Here is a 12003-nt window from a genome sequence, read left to right as displayed (position 1 = left end):
GCGCTGTTGTAATTTCCTAAAACTTGTAATTCAATTGATCGATCTGCTATGTCTCATTAAACGCTCAGCAAAACATAATTGCTAATGGAAAATAAATTTAATTGATCATATAGATCATTAAGTGGTCATAAAACGTATAATCTGGAATTAGTTAATAGATATTTGGTTGCGCACATATTTCGTTGAACTAGCGATTTCCGGAAAAGCAGCAACACAGTATCAAACTTTCGTCACATCAATGAGCTTTTAAAGAGCTTTCAACTTTCGCCGCATCGATGAGCTTAGAGTGAAGTAAACAAACAAAACGCAAACGCAGGAATCAAAAACGCAATCCGATGCAAGCGGATTAATTAAACATCCTATAGTGATCCTACGCATTATTCAGTTGCTGCTGTTAATTTTGATTGAATCGGAATGCCTTGATAAAGAAAACAAACCCTTTTTCGGGATGTTTGTAGTCAGTGCGGTTGGCTGCGGATCAGCTGTTTATGTTTGCAAGCTCCGCTATTTGACATATATTACCAATACTGATACAATATTCAAATAAACGTTTAGATTTTTGACGAACACATGAGATGTACAGTACAGCGTTTGTCGCACTAACACAATAACGTTAGCCACTTTCGGTTCCGCCTTGATGTATATTTTTTTCGGGGTTGTCCCTTTTCAAATTGCATCACGGCAAAATGCTTTAGAAAATTACTCATTGGGAAGTTTTTCTTGAAAATTTAGGTACGAGTAGTTTAGAGTGTATTGTTTACTGTTGCTACTAGTTTTCGGAAATTGGAAAAAATGGCTGAACCGTGCAGTCAACGGTGAGTCGTGGGATTAAACGTTACTACGAAACTCTGAGCATCAAACGGAAAAAGAAATGCTACCAGAATGAATGTTCTGTTAGTGATCAGGATCACAAGCGTGTTGTGAAAGCATTTACACACAAGTACTTTTTTATCACCCACGGTTTGTTTTTTCGATTATTAAGTACGTGACCATTCATTTTGTTGGGTTTTCTTCGAGCTCTTAACAGAAACGCAAAATTGTATTGGCCGTATTCTTTAAGCTGTAATTGTTTTTATCAAATTATATGGCATTAATCAGAAATCAATTTAAGTTTCACTTACAATTTGGTCTCCTACTTTTCCGATATCCAACAAAGAACAATTTATATATTTTTATTTTATATGGCAATCGCCAACTAACTTATTTTCGATAAATCCGAATTTAAATTTCACTGTGACAAATATATTTTTTAAGAATCTAAACTTTGTGAACCTGCGATCACGAGGACAAAGAACATCTAACTCACTTCTTATCAATAACTTAAGAGAACAATGTATATTTCCGCTTATCAGGGTTGTTTTGATAACGGTGATCCGTTGCGCAAAATCATCAGGCGATACAATTGAGCGAGGGACATCACCTGGATCAGTAACCAGTGTGCCCAGTATTTGCAACACATTTATTTCTCAGTACATTTGGGAGATGCCCGTCATTCATCACGTAGTTTGTAAATTGTCCCTAAGTTGCACCGTTTTTAAGTAATCGAAAAAAAAACAAACCGTGTAAATAAAGACTTTAGTGTAAGCGGAATCCCAATGCTTCGGTCAGGGATGTGGCCATAAAGTTAAATCTGTCCAAGCTTTCGTTCAGAGAGTCAAGGGACTGCCATACATACAAAGTGCAGAAGGCTCCAAATCATGACGAACGGCATAATACCACAGAGAACAGACATTTATGCTCATATAAAATGTCATGCAAATGGTGTGTAAACTTTTTAATAAGACATTAGCGACATCTCACATCAGGTGCACCAGTTGTTCAATATCCTCGTTGCCAAATTTAATATATTGTCTTGTTATATTCTGCATATTCGAAATACTGGCTACTCTGATATAAGTTACTGTAGCAACGGCTGTAACTTTGTTTATGTTATTTATTGAACCTGGCTGAAAATTAAAAATAGAAACCAAAAGGCATCTCAAGACTTTATTTTATTTGATAATTACCGGAAATGGGTGTCGTGTTTAGAGTTTTTCAATAATTGAACGCACCATTCGTACCGCCTGACACCATTGCGGCGGAACCTGCAGCAGCCTTCTAAACTTTGATCGCATTCCAGAAAACCTTACCGCTATGAAGAATTTCGTATAGACGAACGGGTGCGGGAAGCCGCACAGAATCACTTTGAACCAAAATGCAAAAAAAGCTGGTTTATTTACGCAAAGATAGTTTCACGGATGAGTTAAAAAGGAATAACTCAAGCACTGATATTTTTGATAAATGTTGTTTACTTTTATTTTTGGTTCGATAGATTGCATAAACAACACGCTAGTGCTATAGCGACGCCTTGGTGAAAAAATGAATACTTTGATATGCATTGACAGACATTAAAAATCAAAATCAATCGTCTTAGTGATGTGAGCGCCACGTAGCGGAAGCATTACCACTTACTTTCAAAATGGCGGCTGAGCTTTTACACACGTTGCGAGATTAAGATGAATGTCTGTTCTCTGTGATAATACGGTGGGAAAGTCACGGGCCCGGAAACTGTACATCAAGATGCTAACGAAGTCTCATTGGCTCATCATGGATGAAAAGACTTACGTCAAGGCGGACTTCCGGCAGCTCTCGCGGCTACTGCTCTTCACCGCCCAGCACAAGTTTAATGTTCCGAGAGAAGTAAGGAAGCAGAAACTTTTAAAGTCTGCTAAGAATTACATGATTTGGCAAGTGATCTGCTCATGTGGTAAACGGAGTGCGCCGTTCTTTACTACCGGGACTGCAAACGGGAAGATCTATCTTATGGAACGTCCACAGGAGCCTCAACTTCGTCTGTTGAAGCAACACGAGGGCCCTACGTTCTTCTGGCCGGATCTAGCCTCGTACGATTATTCGAAGGATGTCTTGGAATGAGGTGAATCCAACGGGGTCACTTTCGTACCCAAGGACATGAACCTATCAGTAGGACATGAGTACAGATGGTATATAAAGTACAGACGCGTAAAAAGTGTGGCATAAAACACCAACCGACAAATCGACGCTCCAAACGAGCAAAGTAAACAAACTGGTAAACTGGCTGGTAAACGGCTAGATAATGCGGAATATAGACCCCATAGTGGTCGTTAGCCTCTTATCCAGCAACTCCGATCCCGACCTCCTCGTGGTACCAGCCGGAATACGAGCAACCTTAGCGGAGATCGGGTAACCAACCCCGGTGGAAACTAAGGTCGTATACTAACCGGGAAGGAGGTAGTGAGTCTCGGCACTATAAGATGGCAGCCCCATCACGAGACTCGGTTGTGTTGCCCCAGTACGGCTACACACCTAAACAACACAAACTAACAACATTCAAGCATATTCGGAGCGGAATATTCGGCATCGACCTAGGCGACGAAGTAAGGACGACGAATGGAGACTCGGGACTTGGAACTGCAGATCGCTAAATTTCGCAGGTTGCGAGCGGGTGCTGATTGAACAGCTGGAACCCCGCAAACTCGGCATCGTAGCTCTGCAGGAAATCTGTCGCAAAGGAGAGAAGGTATGGAAGATACGTGGCGGAAAGGCCCAGTTTTACCAGAGCGGTGGCGCTACCAACGAACTGGGAACGGGCTTTGTAGTGCTGGGCGGAATGCAGGATCGCGTGATAGATTGGAAGGCGATCAACGAGAGAATGTGTGTATTGAGGATAAAGGGCCGTTTCTTCAATTATAGCATCATTAACGTGCACTGCCCGCACGAAGGTAGACCCGACGATGAGAAAGAAGCGTTCTACGCGAGGCTGGAGGCTACGTACGACAGCTGCTCGTCACGGGACATCAAGATCGTCATCGGGGATATGAACGCCCAGGTCGGTAGGGAAGAAATGTATAGACCGGTGATAGGACCCCATAGCCTGCACACCGACACAAACGATAACGGCCAACGATGTATAAACTTCGCAGCTTCCCGAGGCCTGGTGATCCGAAGTACCTTTTTCCCGCGCAAGGATATCCACAAAGCCACCTGGAGATCACCTGACCAACGTACAATGAACCAAATTGACCACGTTCTCATAGAGGGCCGGTTCTTCTCTAACATCACGAACGTACGCTCCCGTCGGGGTGCGGATATTGATTCTGACCATTACCTAGTAGCAGTACATGTGCGCTCAAAGCTGTCCACCGTATACCGGACACGTCAAAGCCGCCCTCCTCGGCTGAACATCAGGCAGCTAGATAACCCACAAGCTGCCGAGAACTACGAGCGAGTACTGAATGAGGCACTGCCTTCTTCCGAGGAGTTAGGTGCTTCAAACCTCGAAGACGGTTGGGGCAGAATACGCTCGGCCATCGGAGAGGCCGCAACCGCGGCACTAGGTATTGAGCCTCGGAGTACACAAAATGATTGGTTTGATGGGGAATGCCAACAAGCGGTGGAGGAGAAAAAAAACGCTTGGAAAAATTATCTAAGTATTGCCACTAGAGAGAACCTGGCCAAGTACCGACGAGCTAGGAACCAGTTGACCACGATCCTGAGGAGGAAAAAGCGCCAAAAGGAGGACAGAGATCGTGAAGAATTAGAACAACTATTCCGAGCTAATGACACGCGCAAGTTTTATGAGAAGGTGAACCAAACTCGGAAGGGCTACACACCGAAACCTGACATGTGTAGGGACGAGGGAGGGAATCTAATTACAAACGAGCGCGAGGTGGTCGACAGGTGGAAGCAGTTCTTCGATGAACACCTCAATGGCGAAGTCGCAGAAGGAGGCGGAACGGAAATTAACCTAGGAGCGCCCATGGAAGATAGTGATGTCCTAGCACCTGATCTCCAAGAAGTCAAACGAGAAATCAGGTTGCTGAAGACCAATAAAGCCGCTGGGAAGGACCGCCTACCGGCAGAGCTTTATAAACATGGCGGGGAAACGCTAGCAAAGGCTCTACACTGGGTTATTTCGAGGATTTGGGAGGAGGAAAAGCTACCGGAGGAATGGATGGAAGGAGTGGTTTGTCCCATCTACAAAAAGGGTGATCGGCTAGACTGCTGCAACTATCGTGGTATTACGTTGGTAAACGCCGCCTACAAGGTACTCTCCCAGATCCTGTTACGCCGGCTGTCACCGATAGCACAAGGTTTCGTAGGGAATTATCAGGCGGGTTTCATGGGGGCTCGCGCAACTACGGACCAAATGTTTACTATCCGACAGATCTTGCAGAAATGTCGGGAGTACAACGTGCCCACGCATCACATCTTTATCGATTTCAAAGCAGCATACGATACAGTCGATCGAGACAAGCTATGGCAGATAATGCACGAATACGGTTTTCCGGACAAACTGACGCGACTGATCAGAGCTACATTGGATCGAGTGATGTGTTTCGTACGCATCTCTGGGACACTCTCGAGTCCCTTCGAGACGCGACGAGGGTTGAGACAAGGTGACGGTCTATCCTGCATGCTGTTCAACATCGCTCTTGAGGGGGTGATCCGACGAGCGGGCATTGAAACGAGAGGCACGATTTTTACCAAGAGTAGCCAACTTCTAGGCTTTGCAGATGACTTCGATATCATAGCCAGGAACTTTGCGACGGCGGAGGCAATCTACGCCAGACTGAAAGCGGAGTCTAGGAGAATTGGGCTAAAAATAAATGCGTCGAAGACCAAATACATGAAAGGAAGAGGCTCAAAGGAAACAAATGCGCGCCTCCCACGGACGGTAACCGTTGACGGCGACGAACTAGAAGTGGTAGAAGAGTTCGTGTATTTGGGATCGCTGGTGACCGCGGACAACAACACTAGTAAGGAGATCCAGCGGCGCATCCAAGCGGGAAATCGGGCCTACTTTGCCCTTCGTAAAACGCTACGATCAGGAAGCATACGCCGCCGCACGAAGCTAACAATGTACAAAACCATTATTAGACCGGTAGTTCTTTATGGACTTGAAGCCGTGACGCTGCTTACGGAGGACATACGCGCCCTTGCCGTGTTTGAGCGGAAAGTGCTGCGGACGATATTTGGCGGAGTACAAACTGAAAGCGGAGAGTGGCGGAGGCGTATGAATTACGAGCTACAGGCACTGCTTGGGGAGATTCCCATCGTACATCTAGCGAAAGTTAGCAGGCTACGGTGGGCCGGACACGTCGTAAGGATGCCGGACGACAGTGCGACGAAAACGGTCCTCTTCAACAACCCCACCGGCACCAGGAACAGGGGGGCCCAACGTGCACGATGGCTCGACCAGGTCGAAAGCGATTTGCGACTTCTGAGACGACTAGGAAATTGGCGACGAGTGGCCCAAGACCGAGTTGAATGGAGACGAGTGCTTGAAACAGCACGAGCCACCCCGGCTCTATGCTCTGAAGAAGAAGAAGAAGAAAACAAACTGGTTCTTTTTTTGTGTTTTGTGTAGACAGGTAAAACTAAGTTTTGAAATCCACCTGAAATGTTAAAGCTTAAGCTATTGATTTACTATCAGCATATGGATCAGTTACCCTCAATATACGATATATTGCTTTAAAAATTTCAATTGGCTTATTTGCAATGCAAAATATGCGTCATAATTCGCGAAGTTCTACGGAACATACCTCGCGATTTACGCAACTTACTACTGATCTTGGGGAGATCGATCCAATTTTGACTGGTTGCCAAAACTGTTAAAATAAAATAAACAATAAAAGTGTTGCCGATTTAGATAGTTTTTCTCTCAGTGCGTCTGTACTTTATATACCTATTAACTGTGCTTGATCACTATCTCTTGAAAAACTAAAATTTAATATTTTACCAACTACAAAGCACCAAAAAAATGTATAACAAATTAACGACTGAAATCCAGCATATTCTAAGTAGTAAAATATTGGCCGTGCGTTCGAGAGCTGAAAATAAAAATTATTTTATTGAATATTTTCGTATACTGCGTGGTGGTAAATTATATCGAATTCTCATGTACGGATTCTGTACACCCCACGCGTCTTTACTACCATTAAAAAGTGCCATGCAATGAATCATCGAATGACAACCATGTTTGTTTTGGTCTGTCGAGAAAAAATGACGCAATAGATATATGACAAAATTCATATTTCGAGATAATTCTTATATTTCACATATTAAAAAGAACAATTGCCTTAAAAACAACACTATACCCAAGCGTAAAATAGTGGAAATATTTACAAAACACAGAATGGAACCAGATCTTTCGGAACCCCGCACCTTCAGCGCCGTAATATTCGAAACCCGCCCGAAGTGATTTCACTTGAACTCGCCACGCCAAACCGTCCGATATCTGTGGGAAGATCGCATTCACGAAGATAATAAATTTCGCTGCCCAATCGTGAGCATCTTCCCCGACCGGTCGGCTTTTGTTATCTGATTTGTGTACGTGCATTCTTTTCTCTCGACATTACCCAGGTTTTTTCTTTCGGGTTTGGACGAAAAATCGTTTCCAATAACAACTACTTCATGAATATAAATCATCCCACGGTGACAAATGGCTGTCTGCCATGTACGACGCTGTTGCGAATTTCTTACATTGATATATTGATCACCACCGTGAGTGTGTCTGTACACAGGTCTGATGTACTTTCTTTTGGATATTTTTATTCTGCTTTCAGTGCCAAGAGAAATGCGCCTTTGACCCGAACAATCACCGCTTATCCTTGGTTCTGCTGCAGATGATCCGGAATGAGTCATTGGTAACGGCAGATGTAGCGTGGGTGACAGTGCCCGATGATGACCGTAGAACTACCTCACCGGCAATCACTGGGCACCAACAGCAGCAGTGTCTGGTAACCTGGGAAGTAGCAGGAGGTGGTCTGATGGGCAACTTGCTGACCGAATCGTTCAGCGCGCAACTATCACTATGGCCTGAAACTAACTACCAGGTGCAAGTCACATGTCGGAACAAGGTAAGGTTCAACGACTGATGAAGTTGTCATCAATAGTATCTCATAATAATAAATAAGATATATCCAACTCGATGCCAACTGAACACTTAATTAAATCATCGTATCGGCCTCCTTTAAAACCAAAATTTATTTGTTACGATGCCACCGTCACCCGTAGATAATCTTAATCGTGGATATTTTATTACACCTGCCAAGTTTCCAAGCTTTCCATGAAAGCATTAGTAACAATAAACCGGATCCGTGCGGCATAACAACAATTCTTTGTATTTATTGCTTTATCACGGCTGGAATTAGCTATCATATAAAGTTTTACTGCCGGCTCATTATTTAAATTGCCCCAATTTCGGCAAATTATCATCCCTATCCCAAGCTTCATCCATCTCGGCAATCTATCTTGGACTCCCGCTGCTGGTTGATGATTTTCATTATTTTACTTGATGTGTTTTCCAGCATACCGATGCCCTAACCCGTTCGGCACCGATCGTCCTAAACACAACCGGCGCTACCGTAGTGGACGTTAAACAGGAACATTCGACCCGGTTACCAAGTGTGGCACTGCTTCCGCCATCCCGTCCGCCTTTGAAGGAGCTTTTCTTCGCCGCTGCCGGTGATGACCGAGAGGCGCTAGTGGAATTACACGAGTTGGATCCGGAACCAGGATCTGGTCCAACGGCGGCGGTACACCCGCAGCTCGCCGTTTGGCCAATCTCTCGTGAAAGCCAACAAGAAATCCTGCTTCTTGGCGTGTTCGTAGCGCTGCTAATGTTCCTGCTCATCCTATTGACAATGGTGGTCTTCGGCAAGCGGAAGGTAGCCCCGTTTACAGCCTCCGACAAACAAATGCTGGTGGAAAACGATCGTTCAGCGGTGGAAATTCTGCATGTTTGAGGTAAATATCAGGAATAATTCTGAGTGAACCAAACAAAGTCAGTAGGTTTAAGGCGATTTTTGAATGTAATTCATAGCTTAGGTTAGGATTGCTGCTGGCACTCCGGTGGGATCGTCCGGGAATACAGACGCAGTCAAAATCCTTTATTCATATTTTCCCACATTTTAGGGTTTGAGCGGTTCCGGAGAAGCTACTTAATAGATTATTTTGCATACTTTGAAATTATTCAAAAAATTTATACTATGCTTAAAAAAAATTAACTTTTATGGTCACAAAAATAACAGTTTTATATCTTCGGCAAAGTTGCAGAACTACAAATTTTAGGACAACAAAGGCTAAGGAATTGGTCGAAAAACAGTGATGCGAAGCCCATTCTAAATGCTCTCCTCCCGACACATTTCAACCATTATGTAGGCGCATCTCATTTCGTTCCGTGACAAATTTTTAGCATTAAAAAATCACGTGCTCCGGTGTTTCTTCTACATCTTTGCATTCTGGGCAGACAGACGTCTCTGCGTGCCCGAACCGATGCAGACCTTGGCTGAAATAACCGTGCCCTGACATAAACTGCGTCAGGTGAAAGTTTACATTCCCGTGTTTCCTGTTCAACCAGGTCGACAGGACCGGTATGAGCGTCCATCTACCGTTCAACGCTTCACGTCCTCTTGTCATTTGGCCAAGGACTCCACTCGAGCTAGCTTCCAAACTCCTACAGTTTCCTTTGTCATGTACCACTCCCTATCTTCCTCCAGAGTGGTGATGATAGCAATCATTCCGACTATGACTGACTATGATGATACTGCCTCCAATGATAACATTCTGCATGCACTCGCGACTCGTATGGCCATGAGCCGGAATGTACTGTTCAGCTTCGCTACATTTCGTTTGCTTTTGAACGCTGAAATGTATGCCTGACCACCGTATCTGAGGATCGATATAAGGAAACATTAGCCAACAGACGACGCTTACCACTACTAGGTCCGCTTACCACTACTGTTTTGCAAGTAACTCTTCGGGGTCTTGCACAGGTAGTCATTCTGTGGTATGGCATTGCGATGGCCTTCCAGCTGGCGCTGTTGAAAGAATTTTTGACGTTTTGGCGCAATACCGGTCGCCCCTTCGATTCTGCTTGGTCGACTTTTCCGCTTTCTCGATTACTATTCGGGTAGCGTCAACCGTAAACTTGCCTTTCCGGAATCCGTATTGCATCTCCGACAGACCGTTGTCCAACAGACAAATTGGTCTGTACGATTATGTATCTCCAGGAGGCTTCCCTGGCTGCGATAGTAATACTAGCCTCTGTGGCCTCCACATGTCTGGAAAGTGGCCTTCTACCAAACAGTTTTGTAGCACCGTTCTAAATATATCCGGACGTGATGGAGCAGCGGCTTTCAGGGCTACATAAGGATCGGAATCTAGCACCTTCTTCAAGATTAAATTTTTTTGCCACCGCTGAGTTCCTCGTTGTAGACCTGTACACTCTCCGCGTCTTCGTCTGTGCACGATGTAGATGGCCTCAATGTTGGGTCGTTTTTCGAGAAAAAGCTCTGTACGATGACCTTTAGCTTTTCTTAGCATAGGTCCATTATTATCATTCATCTTTTGACCATCGATATACGCTACGCTGAGTTGTCGTCGTCGTCGTCAGTAGCACAGAACCGGGGTGGCTCGTGCTATTTCAAGCAGTCGTCTCTATTCAACTCGATCATCGACCACTCGTCGCCAATTTCCCAGTCGCCTCAGAGGTCACAAATCACTGTAGACCTGGTCGACCCATCTTTCACGTTCAGCCCCCTGTTGTTAACTGTTTTCATCGCACTATCGTCCTACATCCTAGCGACGTATCTGGCCTTCCATAGTCTACCGACTTTCGCCAATAGGAATCTCTGCAAGCAGTGCCTGTAATTCTTGATTCATACGCCTTCGCCACACTCCGCTTTCAGTTTGTATTCCGCCAAATATCGTCAGCAGTACCTGCCACTTGAACACGGCATGGGCGCGTATGTCCTCCGTGACCAGCGTCACGACTTCAAGTCCATAAAGAACTACTGGTCTAATAAAGGTTTTGGCTTTTTTGATCGTAGCGTTATGCGAAGGGCAAAGTAAGCCCGATTTCTCGGTTGAATGCCCCGCTGGATCTTCTTGTGTTGTTGTTGTCCGCGGTCACCAGCGATCCCAGCGAAATACACGAACTCATCTACCACTTCTAGTTCGTCTCCGTCAATGGTTACGGACGATGGAAGCACCTCTATGGTTCAAAGATACATGAGTACCAGCGAGCCACATGCCCTGGCGGGTGTTGTGGGTTCAAATCCGGTTATAGTCTCAGATTATAGCTTGGTTTGACTCATGCACCTTCCAGCACTGGCGAAAAGGTAGGAGTCCTTTCCGCTCTATCTCCTTCACTCTAAAAAAATTTCCCCTACCGTCCCTTCACCAATTGTAAAAGAATTACCGTTTCAAAAAATATTAAGGCACAAGTTTGTTTTCTTTCAGCCTCTTCCTATTATGTAGGGGAATGTCGTCGTGGTTGGGCCGCCTTTTTGCATTCACCCATAACTTCAGTTTCAAAAGGAATTTCGGAAATCTAAATGCATCGTTGAATAGGCCTAAGAATATATATATATAGCTATATTTCTGGAAAACCTTGAACTGATTATTTGAAAAATAATAAAGTTATAGGCATTTACGCGAAGACAAAAAATGTTGTCATTGTCGGACCATGTTGTACAGGTTGTACCACCGTTGAAAAGAAGTGAACGTATTGAAATTTTATATAGGGACATGAAAGGAACGAATTCCGTGAACAACGACCCATATAAGTACAAATACCCTATTTTTAATTACATTTTTGTGAAATTTTTGGCGATCTTCCAAAATCAGTATTACTACGTTCGCCTTTTCCAAAGTGTACTACTCCAATGAAAAATCAACAACAATCAAGGTTTTTATCGTATTAACTTTGCATTATTTCATCACATTTCACGCGTCTGACGTTCTCTAGCGAATATTGCGTTTCTGAGCTTAAAATTATGGTGGCCCAACCATGACTAAACAAGTGACCCGATCTTTACAATAAGCGCTTTTATATGATTTGATTTTAATCACCGTGCAATACATTGAATACAATACGTTGAATACATTCACAATAAGCGCTTTTGTAGCATGTCGCCTTACCCTACCCAACACCTAATAGTCTTCGTATGGAGCACAACACATTTAATACATTTTCAA

At 44.2% G+C, this 12003-nt stretch overlaps 1 protein-coding gene across 1 annotated transcript in view; it reads left to right on the top strand.

Moving 5' to 3' along the window:
- LOC128746055 (transmembrane protein fend-like) overlaps window positions 1–8768 on the top strand; it is a 244009-nt gene extending 235241 nt beyond the window's left edge. The window contains exons 2-3 of the mRNA XM_053843105.1: window positions 7587–7880; window positions 8331–8768. Coding sequence (XP_053699080.1) covers window positions 7587–7880; window positions 8331–8768 — 732 coding nt within the window. The remainder of the gene's footprint in view (window positions 1–7586; window positions 7881–8330) is intronic.
- Window positions 8769–12003: the final 3235 nt, after the last annotated feature.

This window comes from Sabethes cyaneus, chromosome 1 (assembly GCF_943734655.1).
Source record: "Sabethes cyaneus chromosome 1, idSabCyanKW18_F2, whole genome shotgun sequence".
Lineage (NCBI taxonomy): Eukaryota > Metazoa > Arthropoda > Insecta > Diptera > Culicidae > Sabethes > Sabethes cyaneus.
The sequence above is the reverse complement of the archived record's forward strand: the minus strand, read 5'-3'. Positions and strand labels throughout refer to the sequence as shown.